This window comes from Lampetra fluviatilis, chromosome 43 (genome assembly GCF_964198595.1).
Source record: "Lampetra fluviatilis chromosome 43, kcLamFluv1.1, whole genome shotgun sequence".
In the NCBI taxonomy this organism is placed as follows: domain Eukaryota; kingdom Metazoa; phylum Chordata; class Hyperoartia; order Petromyzontiformes; family Petromyzontidae; genus Lampetra; species Lampetra fluviatilis.
The window spans coordinates 3213459-3238755 of record NC_136317.1 but is presented as its reverse complement, the minus strand read 5'-3'; the positions used below and the strand labels follow the sequence as shown (position 1 = coordinate 3238755).

The 25297-nt window shown below is 51.7% G+C and overlaps 1 protein-coding gene across 1 annotated transcript in view; it reads right to left on the bottom strand.

Moving 5' to 3' along the window:
- Window positions 1-5622: 5622 nt before the first annotated feature.
- Window positions 5623-25297, bottom strand: part of UVRAG (UV radiation resistance associated) — a 92560-nt gene continuing 72885 nt past the window's right edge. The window contains exons 14-15 of the mRNA XM_078876158.1: window positions 14907-14998; window positions 5623-13818 (exon numbers count right to left, since the gene is read on the bottom strand). Of these exons, the coding sequence (XP_078732284.1) occupies window positions 12978-13818; window positions 14907-14998 (933 nt within the window). The 3' untranslated portion in view covers window positions 5623-12977. The remainder of the gene's footprint in view (window positions 13819-14906; window positions 14999-25297) is intronic.

The window sequence follows — 25297 nt, the reverse complement described above, 5'->3', positions numbered from 1 at the left end:
CCATCTCCGGTCACACGGTGATGCCTCTTTGCCCGCGCTGTGACCTTAATAGGCGCTCGCTAACAACAACAGCAGCAGCAGCAACGTTGCGCCCACAGTCTAAAGGGTAAGTGGGAAGGATTGCAAGAGGGTGCGGTTTGTCTTCAGATCTTCAGATGTTTAGCTGCGGGGGCCCTGACTTGAGACAGACTTAACTTGAGTGTTGTGGGCACGAGGGGGGGGGGGGCGAGTGGAGAAAGGTTGTTGGGGAGGCAGGAGGGGGGGGGATCGCAGCAATTTTAATTTTAAAAAACCACAGAAATCCATTTCCAACCCCTCCCTTACCCGCCCGTGACCTCAACCTTCATCTGCATGCGGTGGAGCACACAGAGCGAAGTATTGTCTTACTCGCGACCACTTCGCCTTTGAACAACAGCTGTTCTCAATTGTGGTCGGGTCGTTTTAAAAGCGCAGCAGGTAACAGGGTTGCGAGACGCGGCGGCGGTCGGTGATGGTGGTGGTCGGTGGTGGGACTCGGGGCCTGCGTGGGGCGAAGGGTTCTTGACCCCCGTCTCTGACCGCGCGTGTCGCGAAATGAGACGCAAGGGAAGAAGCGAGGGCAGAGGAGGGAAAGAGGTGCGCGGTGATGGTGGTGGTGATGATGGTGGTTATGGTGGTGATGGTGGTGGTGGTGATGGTGGTGGTTATGGTTATGGTGGTGGTGATGGTGGTTATGGTGGTGATGGTGGTGGTGATGGTGGTGGTGATGGTGGTGATGGTGGTGGTGATGGTTATGGTGGTGGTGGTGGTGATGGTGATGGTTATGGTGGTGGTGATGGTGGTGGTGATGGTGGTGGTGGTGGTGATGGTGGTTATGGTGGTGGTGGTGATGATGGTGGTTATGGTGGTGATGGTGGTGGTGATGGTGGTGATGGTGGTGGTGATGGTGGTGGTTATGGTGGTGGTGATGGTGGTGTGATGGTTATGGTGGTGGTGATGGTGGTGGTGATGGTGGTGGTGATGGTGGTGGTGGTGATGGTGATGGTGGTGATGGTGGTGGTGATGGTGGTGATGGTGGTGGTTATGGTGGTGGTGATGGTGGTGGTGATGGTGGTGGTGGTGGTGATGATGATGGTGGAGGTGGTGATGATGGTGGTGATGGTGGTGATGGTGGTGGTGATGGTGGTGGTTATGGTGGTGGTGATGGTGGAGGTGGTGATGATGGTGGTGATGGTGGTGATGGTGGTGGTGATGGTGGTGGTTATGGTGGTGGTGATGGTGGTGGTGATGGTGGTGATGATGGTGGTGATGGTGGTGGTGATGGTGGTGGTGATGGTTATGGTGGTGATGGTTATGGTGGTGATGGTGGTGGTGATGGTGGTGGTTATGGTGGTGGTGATGGTGGTGGTGATGGTGGTGGTGATGGTGGTGGTGATGATGATGGTGGTGGTGATGGTGGTGGTTATGGTGGTGGTGGTTATGGTGGTGGTTATGGTGATGGTGGTGGTTATGGTGGTGATGGTGGTGATGGTGGTGATGGCGGTGGTGATGGTGGTGGTGATAGTGGTGGTGATGGTGGTGATGGTGGTGGTGATGGTGGTGATGGTGGTGGTGATGGTGATGATGATGGTGTGACAGGTTTAAATAATGTCCAGCCGCGAAGCGACACGATTTCTCGCGCTCAACGTCTGTTTTAGAGCTCTGAGGATATTGGTGGCAATTCCACGTTTATATGGCGGGGATGAGTCTCTCCACGATGCAACGACTGCCGACTTCCCCACAAAGCGGTACCTATTGTATCGACCCCCGGATATATGATGGGCTGAGTCAATCCCCTAACCAGGATTTGAATTCGCAACCTTCAGATTGCGAGCCGCTCGCTCACTCGCTCGGCTCTATCATGGAGCCACTCGGCCAGATGATCATCATCATCATCATCATCCATGGTCAATCCACTGCTGGATGGAGGCCTCCCCAATCCGCCGCCTCCTCTCGCGATCGATCCTGCAATGTGCAATACTCCACAGTGCACTTGCACGTGGACAGATTCCATCGCTCCATCTCGTCTCGGTGGACGTGCTCTCGGATGCGTTCCGTCCCGTGGTTCAAACGCACGTGCGTCAGAGGGGAATATCATGAAACCCATGGAACGTTCCATTCACTTCACTTTCATGTTGTCTAGGACTCTTAACAGTGCAGATTATACACCACTACAGCCTATTTACTAATATCATTTGGCATCTTCATGGGGGTTTTTATTTTTTTATTTAATTTCGGGTGCATTATGGGTTGGCTTGCCATCTTTACACCACACAAACACAGCCAGACGTAAATCTCAGCCAGCCGAGGTCTATCAAAGCCACGCGCGTCTGCTTGAAGTTAAAGGTCCACACAATGCCACGAGAGATTCTCGGCGCACGAAGATTTACCGCCACGCCCCGAACGCAGGTCGCCGATACCCCGGACTGTCCGCGTCAAACCTGGACAGGTGGCAACCCTCAGGACGAACGGCGTCACGAGTTGATACTCCGACTGATGCTCCTGCTGTTGTGGAGTGACTCATGCAGCCAGCTATGGCTGCAGAGTTTGGTAGTACACAATTCCTATGACCACTGTTTCATTGCTTTTATGGCTTTATTTTGGTGATTTTCGAAAAGTTGTTTGGTTTGGCCATGTTTGTTTGTTGTAGTACAGAGTTAGACTGATGGCCTTAATCTAAGTTGTCTTGTGGTTGTTGTTGTTTGACTTGCATCCCACTGGGATTTTTGCACATTTTTGTTTACGGTGATTTTCTGCAATATTTTACTGTCTTTTCTTGGATTTTCTGTTTGCACTCAGTCACATATTCACTTTAAGATGTTTTATGTTCATGTTTTTGTTTTTTGTTTGTTGCGGTTGCACCCGATTCAAGAGCCGAATGGCTCACCGGGCAACACCTAATAAATTAACTTTGAACGAGCACAGGACGACAAATCCATGTGGCAACGCCGATGGTCGCGGCAGTTGAGCCTCGACGTTGTAGTTCCCAGAGCTGGAACTGAGCCAACTTAAGAGGCAACAACTAATACGAGGGGGTGTTGTTGTTGTTTGTTTGTGTGGGGGGGGGGGGGCAGGTATGGGTACCCGTTTGCGACCCTGGTGCGGCCGGGTACGGGTACGGGTAGGCCGTGAGTCACTGGTGAGTAACCGTTTGCCACTCATTTCCCAACGTCTTGTCTCTTCTCACAATTCAGGTTCCTAGAATCAACCCACCCGCGCCTGCAACATGGCTTCATCCCAGAGGTCGCAATCGGGTGCCCGATACCCGTACCCTACCCGGCTGGGTACGGGTAGCCGGGTATCGGGTAGGGTACGGGTACCCGTTTGCGACCCTGGTGTGGCCGGGTACGGGTACGGGTAAATAATCAAAACCCGTTTGCGACCTCTGACGTGGCCCCATGTGAGAATGCCACGCTGAGCACGGGTGGCCGAAACCTCGATTCCAATGTGGAATCTGCGTGGTTGGTGTCAGATCGGCGTTCTCACCCCCCGAATGAATATATGTTGAACCTCTTTCGCACCGTACGTAGCCAACCGCCCTCATCGGAGGTGCCGGGGCCTTCGCCAAACGTCGCGGTCAGATTGTAAATGTTGTGGATTTGCTCTCCGACACACCGGTGTGCTGTACTCGGAACGAATTGTTTACGTGACAAACCTTACTAATTGGCTGTGTAGGGTGGTGGCGGGTTTAACGACACATTTATATTTACGCGATCTAACCCAAAAAACCTACATTAAGGACACTGTATGCTCAACTTCTTTCACACCGTACGTAGCCAACCGCGCTAATGGGAGGTGCCGGGTGGAAGTTCAACAATGTGTGTTGAACTTCTTCTGCACCGTACGCAGCCAACCGCGCTAATCGGAGGGGGAAGAACAAGTCGAAAACACAAAAATCAGCTCTAAACAAAATTAGTTTTCAATCCACCCGGCCACCTTTCACGATGGGTTTAAAGCAAATCTCACACTGGGCACGCAATGTAGCACGCGGCCGGTACCGATACAGAGGCACGCGACCAGAAAATCATTCATAGGTATGGGAGGGAAGGCTTGGATGTTGCTCAACTTTGAGAGGTGTTATTATTTTCAGGGTCCTATTGGGGGGGGGGGGGGCGGGGGGGGGGATGGTCCTCTAACAGTGAAATCAAAATAAACAGCCACGACTGTGGACCAGGCGCCCCGTGAAGGAATTTCTGCTGTCTTCAAAGGACAAAGAAAATAAGTTCAATGCAACTGTTGATGATGTTGCGGGGGGGGGGGGGGTGAGCAGCACACACACACACAAGCGCCACGTGTGCGAAAAGGCGCACACGCACGCGACCGTGCAGACCGAATGTCGGAGCTTCTCGCACGCTGGTGGTGGTGGTGGAGATGCCATATTTCCCCGAGCCAGGGCCAATGTATCGGGCACATGGGCGATGAAGTGAGGCCAGCATCATGCTTAGCCAGGCCAACGTACACGAGTCAAACTCCCCGGCCACCACCCGGTCTAGCCTGCAGCAGATTGTTGAGGCAAGCGCTGTTCGCGAGTAGCACCTATTAAGGCCCGCACGGCACACCAGGGGGTGGGTGGCCAGCACCACGCCCGGCCGCCTTTGTCTCGCTATCGGTGATGTTTACACATTGCACCAGGTATTCATTTGAGGCCGAGTCGACCTAGGGGAGGCCTAGGTGTTGGTGTATGTAGCCAACCGAGCACGATCAGAGGTGCGGGGGAAGAACTGATCACAAAGCGCAGTTTTCAAACTAGATAGCTCCAATGGCTGCCTAAGATCGTAAGGAAGAGCGTTCCAGACGGCCGCAGAAGCAAATCTGAAAGCACGCGATGCAGTGGCCATCTTTGTGCAAAAGGTGGCCGTGAGCGGGAATCGAACTTTTGGGTAGCCGGATTCGTAGCGCAAACAACTACGCCGCTTGTGCCAGGCTAGGTGCACTTTGAGGCCATGTCAAGTGTCGAAGACTTGCTGGCACACACGGACACAATCTACGACCGTGCACATTGAAAGTCAGAGAGCCCTTGTCTCTCCGCTTACGGAGGTCGGTCCTGTCCAAGCTGGCGGGCGGACTTGGCTACGCTGTTGAGGATGAGTTGAGTGACATGAGGCCATCCATTCAGTACGTACGCGTGGAGGGGGGAGGAAGGGGTTAACCCAAATGCGTACACTTGCGTATAGGGGTCTAGTGACAATGTCCGTACGCATAGGAAACGTTAGATGGTCCGGCGGTGGACTATCTGTTTGCTTAAACACGTTACTATTATTAATCCTTGATCGTTTCTGCGTGGATTAAATATCGGCCGTTCTATAAGATTCGGGGGGGGGGGGGGGTGTGCGTCAGGCGTTCGTACGCAGGTGGGGGGGGGGGTGTAAATAGTCCGCGTGCGTACAGGGAGGGGGGGTAGGGGTCAAGTTTTGACAGATTTCTGAGGACGTACTCAATGGATGGCCCCTATTGTTGACCGGGGCCAGGCTGAGAGGCGCCTTGCCACGTGGGCCAGGGATTGAATGAAGCATCACTGCGGCCCTCTGGGATCAGTTTCCCGACGAGAGGAAGGCGATCGGCTGAATGCCGGACCGCTCCGCGAGGACTCATCTCATTCTGACGACAGCAGCAACGGGGATTTTAATTTGTTCAAAAGAGAAACAAGTTGCAACAATAACAATAAAACATTCCAAACTGTTACCACCGACATTTAAAATGGTGTTTATTATTAATCTTGATTTTTGTTTGTTTGTTAAATGCACAGCCCCAATACACTCCACGTTGTATATCAAAAGCAGGGTATAGAATTCAAGTTTGACGAGCAGTGCTTATGCGTGTGCAGTTACAATGGTAAGCATAAATAATAATACTGTTCAAAACTAATTTCTTCAGAACCGATTTTTTTTTGTATTTCGTTTGTTGCCCTTTCCCCGGACCTCCCGATTAACACGGTTGGCTACATTACGGTGCGAGAGAAGTTCCAACACGCGTGCACACATCATGAGAACGATCGTTGACTAAATCATGAGTGCACGCAATGCTGCTGGGAATACGACTGCTTGTCAGTCGGAAGGATTCCCACTGTCCCGAACGGCTCAAGCAAGAATCCACAGACCCGCCATCCAAGGGAGGTCCAGCAGCGATGTTAGTACACAACGCAACGTGCATCGTGCATCGCCTATGCACCCGACGCCATCACACCTTCTTGGAAGCTTAAACAGATTTGGGCCTGTGGAGTGCTTGGATAGGCGACCAGGAAGCTGAATAAACAGAATCCAGGGCAGCTAAATACGTTAAATAGATCTGCCTCCGTTTCCTTCGGGACAGTTTGGAACGAAGCGCCAGCCCGGGATTCTTGCTGTCAAATCTAGATTATTCTTGTTGTTGTTGCAAATAAGGAGAAGAAATCCGCCGTGTGCGGTGAGCGCAGATAAAATATAAAATGCGAACGTGAAGCATTTAAGAGAAGCCCAATTTGATGACCTCTTTTGGAATGGAGATCTTGGCCTCAACACGAGGGTGATTGAGCAATGTGTCCTCGTGAAGATAACCGCGATGGCTTGGAGGTCTTCAATCCCGCTGCTGACGATGTAATCGAGGAAAAACAAAGGATTTAAAGCTTTCGTGACTGCAGGGATTCATCTTCTTGGTTCTTTCGGTAAAGTCACGTAGAAGGAAAATAATAAAATAATAAAAATAAAACATAATAAAATTATTCTCACGACGTTTCGGCCACAACGCAAGCAGCGACTACTTATAGTCGCTCCAAGCCTGGAGCATGCCATTCAGACTCTGTCTACTTGACAGCCCTGTTCTCCACCTGAAGACGGCTGCTTGCGTTGTGGCCGAAACGTCGTGAGAATTATTTTATGTTTTATTTTTATTATTTTATTATTTTCCTTCTACGTGACTTTACCGAAACAACCAAGAAGAAAAAACAAAGGAGCCGAGCCAAACGGTCCCTGTGCTCAAACGAGCGATTCAAAACGGCGCTCACCACTGCTCTGCTGGTGGTCCTGGAGCCAGTGGTGGAAATTCCACGTTCTCGCGGAAGGGAGCGGGTCTATCCACAGGATGACCACACGGGGGGGAGGGAGGGGGTGGGGAGGATTTATCACAAAGTGGTGCTCAACGATTCGAACGGTCCAAGGGATCAACGCCCGAGTCGGCGTTCCACTCGGAATTCAGTCCACAGCAATCGCACTAAGTGCAGATCCAAAATTTGAAAAAAAAAAATCGCTAAAAACTAAAACAAGTGGTTGTTTACACCGAAAGATTACTTCCGTTTCGAGGCCTGTCCTGAACTGACCGGACGAGAAACAGTCTTTTGTAGACATTGTCGAATTTCACCTGCCTCTGTGAGTGTTGTTGTTTGGAAGGTGTCGCCAGGAGACGTGTCTGTGTGTGTGAAGGGCAGCAGAAATGGGGAGCGGTAGTGCAGCGGTTAGCGCTACGCCGCGCTACGAATCCGGCGACCCGAGTTCGATTTCCGCTCACGGCCAACACCGGTGATGATTATCCGAATCGGTCCTGGACCTCTCCTAGGTCGACTCAGCCTAACACGAGTACCTGGGTGCGGTGTGTAAACATCGGCACTTGGGTGACAAACGCGGTCGGGCGTGGTGCTGGCCACCCACCCCTTCGTGCGCTGTGCCGGCCTTCATAGGTGCTCGCTAACAGCACTTGCCCCAAAATTCTGTTCAGGCTATAGGGGGGGATCTTTGTGCTGTGACCCACCACACGCCGATGCACCATTTCCCAAAAGCCTCGGTCCTCGCGATGATGAATCCTCATCGCTAAAATCCATAAATAAGCCCTTGCACGTTGCATTCGCCCGATGGATGGGGTTTAAACGCGCCTCTCCCGATGCGATGGTAGGAGAGTAGCGATTCAAATGATGACGATGTCAACTTCAATCGACGCTCTCGTACGGCACCACACAGGATGCACGCGTGTGTGCGCACACGCTTTACAACACACACGACGCTAGTTCAAGAGCCGGAGCCCTCTACGTCACGTGGCACATGTATGTATGGCACGTGTATGTACACGATGGGGATGTGCGCTCCGGATTTTGGGATCAATCCGATAAAAAAGAACAGGGGGCCGAGATATTGAAAATTTCGGACGATCCGAACGTTGTCATTTTCATTGATTACGAATGTGACTGTACAAGATTGGAGTCCTCGTGGTCCCAGGCGATGTCACGATTGTTATCGATTGTTATTGACATCAATTGTTATAGATAACAATTGTTATCGATGACAATGATTGATTGTTATTTCAGATTGTTATCGACGATTGTTATCGAAGATTGTTATCGCGAAGACCTTTCACATTTGTACGTAACGTCAACGATCCAAACATCCCAAAATCTGAACACGATAAAAAAAATGTCCTTCAAAATCAAAAAAATACATACGAATTCTTATGTACTTTTTTCTCGTAAAATGAAAAACTCATCCCTCGTACACACATGTACAAACCGCACACAAGGCTTCCTCAAATCTGAATGAATTCCCTCCGCGGGGTGTGGGGACATGTTTACTAATCATCAGGCGTGTGCAGCATGTAATAGCCTAATTCAGAATAACTTAATTTGTGTTTCAATGCACTGCGGTGGGGGTTGAGAGCACTGAAGGTTGGGAAATCACATGCACCAATGAAGCTAACTTGGATTTCCTAGCAGATTGTGTTGTCATCAAGGCGTCTTCAACACAAGAGTGCGTTCACTTGAGCTCGCTGCACATAACCTGTGAACGTCTCAAATGAGAATCGTATTAGGAGTTCCACGGTGCAAACAGCGGCGATGTTTTGCACAATCCTGAACAAGGATTAATATTCTCAACAGACCCGAAGAGTCGATCCCCTCTGCGTTAAGACGGAGGCCAACAGAAGAAAAAAAAAATAAGAAATCGAATCAATGAATACTACTTGATCGCCGTACAGAAAACAAAGTACATTTAGTCAAGCAATGATGAACAAACGGAGCAAGAAATACTACTTCTTAAAACGAATTTACTTTTTAAATTACAATCGCTAAGCCTTTCGCTTACTTGAGCTAGAAGTATTGGACAAGCCCACCGTTAATTATTCTCTGTCAAAATCGTAATTTTCTGTGCGTGCATGCTACGGAAAAGTACAAAAAAACGACATATACCTACATGGTTAAAACAAATTAAAAGTGTACTGACATCAACAGATGTGTGCGTACACAGTTGTAATGGAACACAGCAATAACAACAACAGCAACAACAAACAAACCAACAACCCCGCTAATGAGGCTTGTTTCGGTTACGTCAACTCAAACGCCTGGTTTTGGAGGAGTGCAAAAAATTCACATCGCGCTCAAAGTGTCCGCTCCTTGACACGGCGATTCACAGCGAGCCCTGCGCGCCAGCCTCGTTCACCCCAACATCGTTTGGGAATTGAGCACGGTGGCTAGGAGATGTTAACGACCTCGCCCGGTATACAGGAGGTCGTGGGGTCGATCCCGACCCTGACGATACCTGTTGTACATTTGGAGTCTGCAAGTTCTCTGGGTCCTCCGGTTTGCCCCTCCACATTTTGAACCAACGCGCGTTTAGAGCATTTGGCCGCTATACATTTACACCCGATAAGCCACTTCGTTTAGCCATCATTTGTGGCCAGGTCGCTTCCGAAATAGAGCTCTATAACTCACTGGGGGCCTTACCTGCTAAAATTGAAATATTAATCGTGAGTTAAGCTTGGAGAACGCGCTGCCCACAAGTACCTTGGGGGAGGTAACCAACTTGTCCCACAGTTTGCCAAGTCCAACTCGTACGTCTCAACTCCGCAGGCGGATGTACGTGCGCGTGTGTGAGCGCGTGCACTGAGGCCTGGTCACACGCACCGTGGTGGCGAACGGCGGGCGTTGTTGTCGTCGTGTGTGCGTCTCTGTGTGTGCGTCTCTGCGTAGGAGCGGTAGTGTAGCGGTTAGCGCGCTGCGCTATGAACCTGGCGACCCGGGTTCGATTCCCGCTCACGGCTAACACCAGTGACGATTATCTGAACCGGTCCTGGGCCTCCCCTAGGTCGACTCAGCCTTAAATGAGTACCTGGTGCGGTGGTACTGGTCACCCACCCACCCCCTCGTTCGTGTACCGTTCTGGCCTTCATAGGTGCTCGCTAACAGCACTTGCCCCTACAGTCTGTTAAGGCTATACGGGGGATCTTTGTTGTCTCTGCGTGTGACTTTAGTGGGGAGCGTTTGTGGGTCGCGGTTAGCGCTACGCTGCGCTACGAACCCGGCGACCCGAGTTCCACTCCCGCTCACGGCCAACACCGGTGACGATTACCGTGCCTTGGGCCTCCCCTAGGTCGAGTCAGCCTCAAATGAGTGCCTGGTGCGGTGTGTAAACATCGCCACTGGGGAGACAAAGGCGGTCGGGCGTGGTGCTGGCCACCCACCCCTTGGCCTGGGACTGTTGTTGCTGTTGATGTGCTGCCTTGTCCAAGCTTGCATTTATTGTTGAAAAATCGGCAGGAATTGATATTATTTTGTAATTGTACTTTCCACTTTGTCAGCTTTACGGATTTATGTTTCGTTATTTTCTTGCATTTCCTATACTTTGCACTCCAATCGTTTTTTTTTATATCGTCTGTTGTTGTAACTTTCTCACTCACCACAACTGGGCATCTGTGAAAAAGAGCTTTATAGCTCATCGGATTTCTCCAGGATAAATAAAGACTGAATAAAATATTCTGAATAATTTCCTGAGCTCAGCCACGGACGGCTCTAGCCGAAACAATACATCATCAACGTAGCCCAATATCTCTGCGATGGACACCACCGCGCACAGCATTCGTGATCGGGTACTTGGAACTGGGCATATATACACCGCAAGCGGTAGATTCTTCAGTTCAGAGTTATCCCCCCCCAATTATAGCACACTGGCGTGTATACGCCACTCTGTTTCACGTGCGGCTCAATAAAATCTCGGCACTCGCATTAAAAGCAGACTTGCTGCCGTCCTAAGCCACGGGAAAGATGCAGCTCCTTTTACTTTTTTAGTTGTGCATCGACTTGCACACTTTAATTATTTTGTACATCCTGCAGTAAATTGTATACTCTGCGAGGCCATGTTACGGGTATTCATGTTTAAATGTTTTCTAAATCAATGTGGAAACACGTGGAAGATTTTGGGAATTTCATGGCAGGCGAGATAGGCTAAGCATCTTATATAAGTCGAGAATTTGAGCATGGCAAGTTTTGCATTATGCATGTAATTGGAGAGAGGAGGTAGTGATGGGTGGGACACGTGGTGTGCACGGTGGAGGAGGTGGGATAGGGTAAGCAACTTGGGAGGTTCGGAATAGAATGTGGTAGGAAAGTGTGTTCCAGAGAGGGGGGGAGGTTGTGATGGGTGGGACGCGTGGTGTGCAGGGTGCAGGAAGTGGTGATGGGTGGGACGAGTGGTGTGCAGGGTGGAGGAGGTGGTGATGGGTGGGACGCGTGGTGTGCAGGGTGGTGGAGATGGGTGGGACGAGTGGGTTGCAGGGTGGAGGAGGTGGTGATGGGTGGGACGCGTGGTGTGCAGGGTGGTGGAGATGGTGATGGGTGGGACGAGTGGTGTGCAGGGTGGTGGAGATGGGTGGGACGAGTGGTGTGCAGGGTGCAGGAAGTGGTGATGGGTGGGACGAGTGGTGTGCAGGGTGGAGGAGGTGGTGATGGGTGGGACGAGTGGTGTGCAGGGTGGAGGAGGTGGTGATGGGTGGGACGAGTGGTGTGCAGGGTGCAGGAGGTGGTGGGTGGGACGAGTGGTGTGCAGGGTGGAGGAGGTAGTGATGGGTGGGGCGTGTGGTGTGCAGGGTGCAGGAGGTGGTGGTGGGTGGGACACGTGGTGTGCAGGGTGCAGGAGGTGTTGATGGGTGGGACGAGTGGTGTGCAGGGTGGAGGAGGTGGTGGTGGGTGGGACGGGTGGTGTGCAGGGTGGAGGAGGTGGTGATGGGTGGGACACGTGGTGTGCAGGGTGCAGGAGGTAGTGATGGGTGGGACGCGTGGTGTGCAGGGTGCAGGAGGTGGTGATGGGTGGGACACGTGGTGTGCTGGGTGGAGGAGGTGGTGATGGGTGGGACGAGTGGTGTGCAGGGTGGAGGAGGAGGGCAGAGGTCAGAGACCAAGGGGAAGAACTCGAGGCAGAATATGTTGACGATGAGACTGTAAGAACCGTCCTTGTAGGACACGTTGACTGTAGCAGAGCAAATGTTTAACCATGGATGGTGGTGATGGCACTTTCAGATTGTGTAAAATGTGTAACAGGGGGAATATCTTTGATTCAAATTTTTCATTATTATTACGCTTGTTTACCCACCGAATATCAGAATTCTTTGTCACGTCTAAAAATGGATTAGGTGATTAACTTAACGCATTGGAAGGCAATATTTAGGTACCTATTTAAGAAACCCCATCAAGTGACGCAGTTATTATAGCTTTCTCCAATCTTATCCTGTTTGGCGTAGTTTCAAACAAAACGCAGAATCTAGTTAATGATAATTTAATCTTACATAGCATCATGCATGCGAATTGCATCCCACAATTGCTTTGTGCTTGAACTTATCGATGCGAGCCAAAACAACAACAATTGGCGCGCTAAGCAACCCGTTCACGTGACAATTAATCCTGTTGGGCTGCAGTCGGGTGGCAGAGGGTTTTGACGACACAAATTTGGTCAGATCGTTGCCGCGGCCGAACCAATTACGAATCGCGGATGGTGGACGAGGTGACTGCGGGACGTAATCAACCGTGTACAAAGAAGAAGAAGACGTAAAAACAAAAAATCACGGCGTTGACGAGCCTTGCAAGAGCAGACGAGAACGAATGCCCGTCGACGGCGCAAGAAGAAACGACAAAGCGACGGTGCGGTGGGGCGCCACCAACTCCACCGGACCGCTCCTCGGCTACGACCACCGCCACCGGCGGCGCCTCTCGCCGCCGCGTGCCGTCGAGACGCGGCTCAAGGCTCGGCGGCCTCGCTTCCGCGGTGCCGGCGGAACGGCGCCGCGTTCACGCTGAGCGCGTGCACGCGCCGCGTGAACTCGTCGAGCTCCGAGTGCACGAGCGCCAGCTCCTCGGCGTCCAGCGCGCCCAGCACCGTCTCGTCGCTGTCCGCCTCCACCGCAGCCTCCACCTCCTCCCCCTCCTCCTCTTCGCCGGCGCCGCCGCCGCCGCCGTGCGGCCCGACGGCCCACGCTCCCTCCGCCTGGCCCGTCGCCACAAACTCCTGCACCCGCTGCGACGCCGGGTGGTGGTAGTAAAGCCGCGGCTTCGGGAACGTCTTGTCCCGCGCGCTTTCCGTATCCGGGCTGCCGAGTCCAGCCGTCGACGACGAAACGTTTCCGCTGCTTCCTGCCGCTGCTGCTGCTGCTGCTGGCGTTGCGGGCCCTGCTGCTGTTTCCGATGCTGACGGGGCCACTGTTGAGGCCGCTGTCGTCACCGCTGCCGTCACTGCTGGTGGTGGTGTGTCAGCCTCATCCGCTGGGTGTAACCGCGTGGCGGGTGCAGCGTGTGCATCGGCGGAGCCTCCGTTGAGGGCGCCCGTTGGTCGGTCAGCCGAGGGTTTGTCGGCTTCCGTCAAAGTCTTGATCCACTCCACCATGCCTCGGTCCGACTTCTTTGGGGTGGCGGCGGTGGCGGCGGCGGCGGTGGCGGCGGCGGCGGAGCCCGAAGTCCCTCCTTCCTTCTCACCGTTGACACCGAGGGGAGCGCTGATGGACAGGACGCGCTGCCGGGCTCCGCCGCCGGATTCCGGGGAGGCCACCGAAGAGCCCTGGGGCACCGAGGGCCGCAGCCGGCTCCTGGTGACGGCACAAAGACAAGACGGCGTTGGCTGCTGCTGCTACTGCTGCTGCTACTGCTGCTGCTACTGCTGCTGCTGCTGCGCCTGTGCGCGCATGCCGAGAGCGGCGAGTGTTTCCCTTCCGGGGGGCCTCAGCTCGGCTCTCTCTCTCTCGAGTCTTGGGTGTTTGCGCTTTTCCACAACTATCCTAAACGCACCGCTAATTCGTTTTTTATTTTGGTGAATTTGTTGTTAACCGTCCCCAAGCTGGAGGGCGGCAGCGGTGCTGCTGGAGGTGACGGTGCGAGTGCTGGTCGTGCTGGTGGTGGTGACGTTGATGATTGTACTGGTGGTGCTAATTATTATGATAACAGCACTTGCTCCAACAGTCTGTCAAAGGCGATATGGGGATCTTTGTCTTTTTGCTCATAGTTCTGGTGATGCTAGTGGATGGCAGTGACAATTGTGGTGAGTACCTGATGCGGTGTGTAGTAAACATCACCACTGGGGAGACAAAGGCGGTCGGGCGTGGTGCTGCCCACCCACCCCCTCGCGTGCTGTGCCAGCTTTCATAGGTGCTCGCTAACAGCACTTGCCTCAACAGTCCCTTAAGGCTATACGGGGGATCTTTGACTTTGATGCTGGTGGTGATTGGACTAGTGGTGGTAATGCTACTGGTTGTGGTGCTGCTGGTGGTGGTGCGAGTGGTGGTGGTGCTAGTGGTGGTGCTGCTGGTGGTGGTGCTCGTGGCGGTGGTGCTAGTGGTGGTGATGCTAGTGGTGGGGCTGGTGGTGGTGATGCTAGTGGTGGTGCGAATGGTGGTGCTGCTGGTGGTGGTGCTGCTGGTGGTGGTGCTCGTGGCGGTGGTGCTAGTGGTGGTGATGCTAGTGGTGGGGCTGGTGGTGGTGATGCTAGTGGTGGTGGTGCTAGTGGTGGTGGTGATACTAGTGGTGGTTGTGCTAATAGTGGTGATGCTGGTGGTGGTGCTAGTGGTGGTGATCCTGGTGGTGGTGCGAGTGGTGGTGGTGCTAGTGGTGATGCTAGTGGTGGTGGTGCTAGTGGTGGCGGCGAGGTCTGTGTGTGGTGACGAAGGGGCGCGCTACGTACGCGGGCACCCCGAGCTTGCTCTCGAGCAGGTCCCGCAGGTTGTAGAGGGTCCGCCTCAAGTCGGGGGTGCTGAGGCTACAGTAGTAACGCAGCTGGCACAGAGAGACGCACACATTCGCTCCGTCACTCTCAACGCAGAGGGGAACGGCTGTCCCAACAGCCGCTGGATTAACGTAGCCGTGCTCACGGACGTCGAGCTTCTTTCGTACCGTACGTAGCCAACCGCGCTAATTGGAGGTGCCGGGGGGGAGAGAGGGGGAGGACAACAAACTAACACACAAAAAGCGGTTTCAAACAAGTGAGTTTTGCCATCTAGATTTAAAGTGCATTACTCCAGTGGCTTCCTAATGTCGGAAGGAAGAGCCTTCCAGACGGCCGCAGAAAGCGCGTCTGAAAGCGTGCGATGCGGTCGACCACGGTTCTGGCAACGGTAAGAACGATGCGGTGACGAAGAGAGCTAATTGGTTCGAGGCACCGGGAGTGACCGTGAAAGACTTGCGCTCCGCGTGCTTGCCACTGAGCACGTTTGAATGGAGTCCGTTCTTGGTTTCCTGCTGAAGCCATCGCCCGGGAAGTTTCACCGTAGGAAATGACCAAAGCGTCCAACGTGATGTGCACGTTAAAGACTCCGCGACGTCATCGTTAGCACCGATAGGTTCCCATTGGCCTACCGCCGGCCAATCAGGAGTTGCACGTGCCGTGCCGTCTGTGCGTCCGCGCGAGACATCAGTGAAATCCCGCTGGAATCGACGACAGATCCCTGCCTTTCGTTACCGATAAATATAATCGATCCTGGAAACGGTTGGCGCTTTACTTTCGTTTAGCAACCCTTGAGCATGGCGCAGGATGCTAACTGCTGTGCCACGTTGCCCCCAAAGGCATTATGAATCATCAAACATAATCTATCCACTGCTGGATGAAGGCCTTCCCAAGCCATTGTCATCTCAAAAAAGTCTTGCGATGACGTGTGGTGTCCTTTTGGCTGCCACTCCATAATTCGTTTGCATGACCAGCCGTCAAACCTCATAATGCCGCGTCTAACCCAAGTCCCGCTCGTTTTTCCCAACAAACAAATGACCACAACGGGACACGCACGGGTGGCATTGGAGCACCGTGCGAGCAGCCTCTCTGCTCACCATCTCTCAGCAAACAAAAAACAAGAGACGGTGAGGCTTTGGGGAGGCGTTTCTGGGGGGTGTCGGGAGGCATGTGGTGTCGTCTCCGCATTCACCAGGGGGGTTGTCTCTTTCCCACACACAAAGGCCCCCCCCCCGCCCCCCCCCCCCCCCCTTTATCGCACGTTCCTCAAGATCCCAGGACAGAGAGGGGCCCGGGCGTAAATAGCGATCGATGATTAAGCGTGGCGGTCCGGCCGCGAGCAACAAAAAACCCAGGTCGATTTACGACTTCTTCCACTCTTCGTGTGGGTGGACGACCGGGGTGAGTTTGAGGGTCGGATCGCGAGGGCGGGGGGGAGGAGGAGGAGGAGGGGGATGGCGCGGGGGGGGGAGGTCGAATTTATCTGAATGAGAATGACGGCGGTCGAGTCGAGGCGATGGGGGATTTGGCGCGCGGCAAAAAAAAAGAACACAAAACAAAAACAACCGCACACAGCAACGCCGCCCTCCACCGCCCCTCCCCCGTCCACCGACGCAAAGACCGAATGGCCACCGGCCAATTCAAACATCTCCTCGTGCTGCCCAATTGCCCTCGGACCACAACGGGTGTGACAATGTCTCTCACCTCAGAAGCTAAACTGGATTGCGGCCCTGGCTAGCGGTTTGGATGGGAGAGCAATACAAGTAAAATAAAGAATATTTGTGTTTAACCCACAATCCCCGTGTGCGTGTGTGCGTGTGTGCGTGTGCGTGCGTGCACGTGCGTGTGTGTGTGTGTGCGTGTGTCGACTCAGCCTCAAATGAGTACCTGGTGCGGTGTGTAAACATCGTCGCTAAGGAGACAAAGGCGGTCGGGCGTGGTGCTGACCACCCACCCCCTCGTGTACCGTTCCGGCCTTCATAGGTGCTCGCTAACAGCACTTGCCCCTACAGTCTGTTAAGGCTATACGGGGGATCTTTGTGTGCGTGTGTGCGTGTGTGCGTGCGTGTGCGTGTGTGCGTGCGTGTGTGTGTGTGCGTGCGTGTGTGCATGTGTGTGCGTGCCGCTGTCCTTTTGGACACTTCCCCTGCTGTGGCTGCCACTCCATGGGAGCGGTTGGCTGTGGGGATGCTCTCCGCTAGGCCTTCATTGTAGCAGCTGCACTGTGCTCTAACCGGCCAGGTCGCTCAGCGTAGAGGGAGACGCTCACTGGTGGTTGATTCGGACCATAATCCCTCTGGGGTCGATAAAACGATTACCACTTTGTGGGGAAAATCAAGTGTGGTTGCCCTAAGGATAGACTCACCGACCCCACCCCCGCCAAAGGAATGTGGAATTTCCACCACTGGCTCAGAAACTGTCAGCAGGAGATAAGCACCGCCTCTGTTCATTTGAGCAGAAAATCGCTCTGACGTTTTTGGGCTGCAGACCGTTTAGATGACGGTCTAACGCCGACGTTTTGACTCTGCTGTGGAAATTAAACTGCCTTGTCACGAATGGATTCATTATTTATGATTTACACAACGTATACACAACGCATAAGAACCCCTGAGGCTAGCAAAGTCTAAGAGACGACACAGACGAGACAGACCATGGGGAAAATAGTTACCTATTATTATTTTTCATCTCTCTTTTTTTTTCTCTGTTCATGCAAAGCACGATGTTAGCACTCCAATGAGTAAGCATGGAAATATCTTTCAGGCCTCCAATCCGGGTGACACCGTTTCGATTGGCAGCGGGTAACAGCACTCTGCCGAAACCTTGGCATGTGACGATACCTTGATTGAAATGTACGCTCGAATAGAATTGCACGTGCGACGGCTGATCGCGTACGCTGCGGCGTGCACATACTGCTCCGGCACAGCCATGACAGATTCGAAAAGTGTCACGCATGCGCCCAGTTAACTAATCTATTTTTGGGATCGAATCACGCACACTCCGAATTGTGCAAACTCATCAGACCGCGCAAAAGGGGCGAACTGTTACATTCCCGCCGGCAAACGGTGCAAACGTCCGTCTTAGCACCGCTGAGATTTGCGCATACAGTAAAACCTTGGATTGCGAGCATAATTCGTTCTGGAAACGTGTTTGTAATCCAAAGCACTCGTATATCAAAGCACTCGTATATCAGTTGTGATCACGTGACGCTCGGCAGACAAAGCGTATGCGCGTACTACTCGTATTGCAAGACCTCGGTCGTTTAACAAATTAATATTTATTTAAAAATTGTGCTCGTCTTGCAAAACACTCGCAGACCAAGTTACTCGCAATCCAAGGTTTTACTGTACACAGTTTACGCGACATTTCACAACGCTCCGAAATCCGTCTAATTCTGTTTACGGGAGACACAATAACGAGGAGAAATCTCATGGGACCTCCTTTGCCAGTACCAAAATATACTAATAGGGTTTTTCCCCTTTTTTCTGGCAACAAAACTGACACCTTTTGCAAGCAATCATGCTTACATTAACCACAATACTTGCAGTCAAATGCAAACAAAAAATTATCAGAGTATTGTTTTTTGTTTGCATTTGACTGCAAGTATTGTGGTTAATGTAAGCATGATTCCTTGCAAAAGGTGTCAGTTTTGTTGCCAGAAAAAAGGGGAAAACCCTATTAGTATAACGAGGAGAAAGATAAAAAAAAGAATGCGCGCGCGCACGCCCCAGAGAACGACCGCGCTTGCGCATCGCGATGCGGCTACGGGTTTGGAATCGCCAAGCTAATCCCACGCCAGCGCCACGCGAACCTTAACGCATCAACAAGCCCCTTTGCCAATGTGACGGGGGCCCCACTGGAAAGCACAGATCCCAGTGATTTTATGGCTGCGGGGCGGAGCGGGGGACGGGGGGGTGGAACGGCACGCAGCTGAGATAGGATTTTGTGTTTTGAACTTTATGCCAGATTTACAATTGCTTCTTGGCCAGGGGTCTGTGCATGTGTTCCTTGCGTGTGTGCGCACGCGCGCATGGACGTGAGCCTTAATAGGTGCTTCCTAACATCACTTGCCTATGAGCTACAAAGCTCAGCGGATTAAATGTTGCAATTGACTCGCTACCTCACAACCTCACAGGATTTGAGGACTTGTATCGATTCAGGGAAACGAAATTAGAGTTTTTTTCTTCAAAAGTGGTCAATGTAGCAGCCCTAGTGGATGGAGGAGTTAAGTGAACCCGTTGCATTCTACATTTATGCATACATAAAATACATGTAATCTTAAAAAAGCGACCGAGTGGTGAGCGTGCGTGCGTGCAAGCGAGTGCATGTGCATGGTGAGCGTGTGTGCGAGCAAGCGCGTGCATGGTGAGCGAGCGAGTGCGCGTGTGTGGTGAGCGTGTGTGCGAGCAAGCGCGTGCATGGTGAGCGAGCGAGTGCGCGTGTGTGGTGAGCGTGTGTGCGAGCGAGTGCGTGGTGAGCGTGGTGAGCGTGTGTGCAAGCGAGTGCGCGAGTGTGATGAGTGCGGTGAACGTGCTTGCGAGCGAGTGCGTGGTGAGCGCGTATGCGAGCGCGCTCGCGTTCCGTCGCATGTGTTTCACATTGTCCCTGCATGGGGTCGGTTGAACAAACACCGAGTGGGGAAGGGGAGTCAAGGAGGAGATGTGGACCGAGTGGGTTCAATGAACGTATGGGATCCAAATCATGAATCCCCAATTGAGAAAGATGAGTGTGATTCACTCCGAAACTATTTGATAAGTTCACAAAGGTTTGCGGCATCGAAATCGAACGCACACTTGCAAAATCAATCGCGCTCCCTTCAAATGAATCGTGCGTCATTTTGAAATGAAACACAGAGTGTTCAACTCTATCCTGTGTTGATGAAATGCATCAATTTGCCTTGTATATAGTGCCAGATCGTGCCAGAGAGTGGATAGTGCCAGATCGTGCCAGAGAGTGGATAGTGCCAGATCGCCATTGCAAGAGATACTTATCTGGATGTGCTCATCATGTGGTGGGAAACTATGCAACTAAACGCAGAGCGAAGTCTCTACTGAGACACCCAGAGGAGAGAGAGTTTCCACTGAGACACCCAGAGGGGAGAGAGTCTCTACTGAGTCACCCAGAGGGGAGAGAGTCTCACTGAGACACCCAGAGGGGAGAGAGTCTCTACTGAGTCACCCAGAGGGGAGAGAGTCTCACTGAGACACCCAGAGGGGAGAGAGTCTCTACTGAGTCACCCAGAGGGGAGAGAGTCTCACTGAGACACCCAGAGGGGAGAGAGTCTCACTGAGACACCCAGAGGGGAGAGAGTATCTACTGAGACACCCAGAGGGGAGAGAGACTCACTGAGACACCCAGAGGGGAGAGAGACTCACTGAGACACCCAGAGGGGAGAGACTCACTGAGACACCCAGAGGGGAGAGAGACTCACTGAGACACCCAGAGGGGTGAGAGTCTCACTGAGACACCCAGAGGGAGAGAGTCTCTACTGAGCATCAATACAACTGACCCTTCCTTTGGAGGTCACTCTTCTAAGTATGGCATTTGACTCTCAACAAACTAAACTTGTCAGCAAGTTGAAATACCTAGGTGTCATCTTCAATCTCAAGCCATCTTTCGCTGCACACATCGATCACATTTGTAAAAAAAATATTAAGCTAAAAATTGGCTTCCAGTAGAGAAATAAACATCGTAATACACCCCAACTATGATTGGAAATCATTAACAGCCAGTATAATGTCCATCTTTGATCAATGTGATGTCATGTTGCAGTCGAAACGTCGTGAGAATTTTATTGTTTTATATTTATTTTATTTTATTATTTCCCTTCTACGTGACTTTACCGAAAGAACCAAGAATATGAATAAGAATAATACTTTCATTTTATATCGCGTCATTCGCACTCTGCAGTGTGCGACTGTGGTCATCAACGCATAATGACGCAATGCCCCGATCCACACATACGAAGGAGACATCACAGCGATACACTCCGCTGGCTCCTGACGTCGCTATCTGGGCTTGGCCACCTCAATTCGAAACTGTAGTTGTTGCACTGCATCTACATCGGCCGTATGAAAAAGATTCATGCTAATAGCATCCCAAAACGCTGTACATTAATTCTATATATATTTACCGGGCCCACTGAGCTATATCGTTCTTTTTCAGAAGCGACCTGGCCACAATTGATTGCTCAATGAAGTGGCTTATCACGTGGACATTTCGAGCAACCAAACACTAAATGTGGAGGGAAAAATCGAAGAGATATCAACATGACCATGGGGAGAGAGACACGCAAACTCCAAATACACAGCAGGCGTCAGGGTCAGGCTCAAACCCACGACCTCCTGCGTACCAGGCGTGGTAGTTAACATCTCGCCAACAAGGACCAACAATTCCCATATACAGCCACTACCAAGACTTGGTGCAGCCCGAGCGAGTGACAAACGCGTTGCATCGCCCCACTCCTCTCTGCCGTCCATGGGGCCCTACAATCAGTCAGTCTGACATTTTCAGCCCATCAATATAGTGCGCCGTCGGTGCGACGTTATGGCGGGATGGCAACAGTTATGGCAGGGCAGAGGTCGCAAACGGGTTTTGATTCCTTACTCGCACCCGTAACCGGCCGCACCAGGGAAGCGAACGGGAACCCGTACCCGGCCGGGTACGGGTTCCCGTTCGCTACCCGTACCCTACTCGAAATGAGTGACAAACGGTGACTCACCAGTGACTCACGGCCTACCCGTACCCGGCCGCACCAGGGTCGCAAACGGCTACCCGTTTGCGACCCTGGTACCCAGCTGGGTACCCAGCTGGGTACGGGTAGCCGGGTATTGGGTAGGGTACGGGTATCGGGTACCCGGTTGCGACCTCTGTGGCAGGGGGGGGGGAGCCAACAGGAACGTGAAAAGAGAATCCCGTCACGTGCCCTCAGCGGCTAGCACCGGCCGAGCAGAATAAACTGCCGTGCGGCAAACGGAATCCCGTAAGAAAGTAAAGTGGTAAATAAAAATAAATGAAAGGTAAAGGGACAGTTTTCATGTTATTTTACGGGAAGGCGAGTCCGAGTCGGTGCGGCATAAGAATTTGCGAGACGCTCGGCGCGTTTCGGATGTCCGGTGGCTGGCAGGGGGTGAGAGGGAGCTCCGGATTGTTTGCGGCTCGAGAGGGCTTCGTCTCCCGCCAGCGTCGTCGGGTGAACAATCCTGTGCAGGGCCAAGTCCCGCCGTTCCCGTGGAACGGAGTGTACAGAATGCGCCGACAGAACCCATCATCGGTGTGAACTTTACTTAAACTCATCGACTCCAAACCCCTCCACCCCGCCCCCCATCTTGATCTACGCAGAAGAACAGCATCGGGCCGACTTCATCATCAAAGCGGTTACAAAAATAAGGCCGCGAAATGCCTTCTGGATCGTTTGATCCCGCAGGTAAATTCCCCGTAGCCTAAGAAGTTCCTCTCCTCCCTGCTCCTGCTCAAAGTTCCCCCTCATCTCTGGAATAACGGAGCGAGAACGTTTGGGTTAACAAAGCAAAAACATCCTTAACCATCCTTGCCCTACTTTAAATCACTTTTTCGGGAACTCGGATTTCCTTTGCAGTGTACGTGCTACTGATCGCTCTGCTTTGCAGGCTTTAAAGTAAAAAACGTGGGGTTGTTTTTTTTTGCGTGCGACGCGCTCGGCTGCCCTTATTTCTTTTTGCACTGGTGGTACCGTGATGTCGATGCGCGACCTTTGCCGTTGGGAACTTTGACCTTGCGACCGTTTGTCCGTGCGTGTTGTTTTGCTCGCGTTTGTTCGCCACAGTAACCACGTTTCGCTAAAACCAGGTCCCCATTGAAAATAGTACATTCAGTTGTTACCCATTTGGGTTTTACCACAGGCCAAAATAAAACCGAATAAAAACGTAAGCTAAAAGTACTCACCAGGATGAGAATACAGCCTGGCTTAGCTTCTAAGATCTGCTGTAATGTCTGTCTTTCTACCTGCTTACAATCTCGATGCATACTGCTAACACACACAAGGCACCTCATTTGTTCTTAAGTGCATGATCCAAGGCTACAGAAGGTCGTGTGAATTAATTATTTTCTTTAAAAACAAACACTTCCTCCAAATTTAAGGGTGTTAGGAGAGCTTTTATAGGCTCTAAACTCATTAAATGCGGAGTTAACTGGGCATTAATTACTCAGGATTTAGCACTTCCGAGATGAGGATTGTTCTTTATTTTTTCTGCTTGGGAACTAACGCAATTGGATCTAGGAGGGTGAGTGGCAGGGGGGAATACCACAAAGGAACCTGGGAGGCCCCTTTAAAACACCAGGGAAAGTTTACCCAAGTATTTAGCATTTATTTACGAGGCTAGGGGCTCGGAGGGACCCAAGGGAAGCTGCAGACACACACGCGCACACACACAGGCACGAGCACACACGTGAACACACACACGTCCGTATGTAGGGCATTTACACAAACAAACACACTTGGTACGAACCCATGAAACCAATGCATGAGCACGTGGACACTGACGTATAGCCTTAGCAGACCGTTGGGGCAAGTGCTGTTAGCGAGCACCTATGAAGGCCGGCACGGCACACGCGGAGGGGGTGGGTGGCCAGCACCACGCCCGACCGCCTTTGTCTCCCTAGTGGCGATGTTTACACACCACACTGGGTATTCATTTGAGGCTGAGTCGACCTAGGGGAGGTCCAGGACCGGTTCAAATATTCGCCACTGTTATTGGTCGTGAGCCGGTATCGAACTTGGTCTTGTGTTGCCTCCGAAACGTCGTGATTTTTATTTTATTTTTATTTTACTTTTATTAATTTTAATTTTTTACCTACGTGACTTTACCGGAAAAAAACTAAGAGTATGAATCCTTGCAGTCACGAAAGCTTAAAATCTAGAATTACACTCTTTAAAGATTTAAACGGTGTACAAAGTTGGTGGCATGGCCAGAACCACGCAACGCCTGCTGTGTTGTGAGATGTGGACAAGTCTTTACTCAATGTTTTGGATGTCCAAGCAAAAAGGCCTATACAAGGAGAGAACTCAAAAATGTACGACACAAATTTAACTCTTGATTTGAAGCTTTGGTGACTGCAGTAATCCATGCTCTGTGGTTCTTTCGGTAAAGTCACGTAGGTATAAAATAAAATAAATCACGGCGTTTCGGACGCTTGTGTTGCGCCCGAAACATCGCGATTTATTTTATTTATACCTACGTGGCTTTACCGAAAGAACCAAAGAGTACATATTTAACTACTAACCTACTTCCTATCCTGTCACCTGTTGGGCAACTCCCAGCTCCATAGGCTGGGGATCACATACAAAGAACCTTTATCTTTATACACGGATGGTTAGGGCAAGTGCTGTTGGTGAGCACCAATAGCACGAGGTGGGTCATATGGCCAACACCACACATGGCCACCTTTATCCCCTCTCCCGGCGCCGATGTGTCCACATCTGCCACATCTACTCATTTAAGGCCAAGTCAACGTAGCGGAGTGGAAGAACCAGTTCAGATAATCGCCACTGGTTTGTTACCTGCGACTGAAAAATCGACGTAATTGTTTTTACGCAGCTCAGTGTGCTAAGCATTGGACTACGGCTCCCCATAAGACGCACGCACGCGCGCACACGTCTGCGTTCGCGTGCCCCAACAAAACTGACTCCCAGTGCCGATGTTTACACACCACTCCTGATTCTCGTAAATACGGGCCGGGCTGAGTACCCGTACAAGAGGCCCAGGACAGGCTAAGGTGCCACCTGCCACCGATGCTCGCCGTGGATGGGAATCCATCTGAGGTTGCTCTACTTCGACGCTTCGCCGTCACCGTCATCACCTCTCAAGCACACAGACACAAAGACAAATTTCCCCGGTGCGGAAGCTGTCTGTATTTAGACCGGGAGGAATCCGATGAGCTATGAGGCTCTTTTCACAGATGTCCAGTATGGGTGGGTCAGCAGGCTTCGAGACTGGGCAAGCATTTTTCGTCTTGGTACTTTCGGTAAAGTCACGTAGAAGGGAAATAATAACATAATAAAAATAAAACATAATAAAATAATTCTCACGACGTTTCGGCCGCAACGCAAGCAGCAGTCCTCAGGTGAAGAACAGGTCTGTCGGGAAGACAGCGTCTGAATGAAACACCACCAGACTTGGGGCGTATATTTAAGCTGGGTTGGAGGGGGGTAAGGGCGCCTTGACAAAATAATTTGCATATCAAGAGGAATTTAGCATATTTATGGGAAATGCAGATATAGGATTAGTACACTAATTGTGAAATGCATATTATGCTCGTGCATTATGCAGGATTAGCAGCATCAAAAAGAGGGGTTAGGGGTAGCATTAATAAAGGGA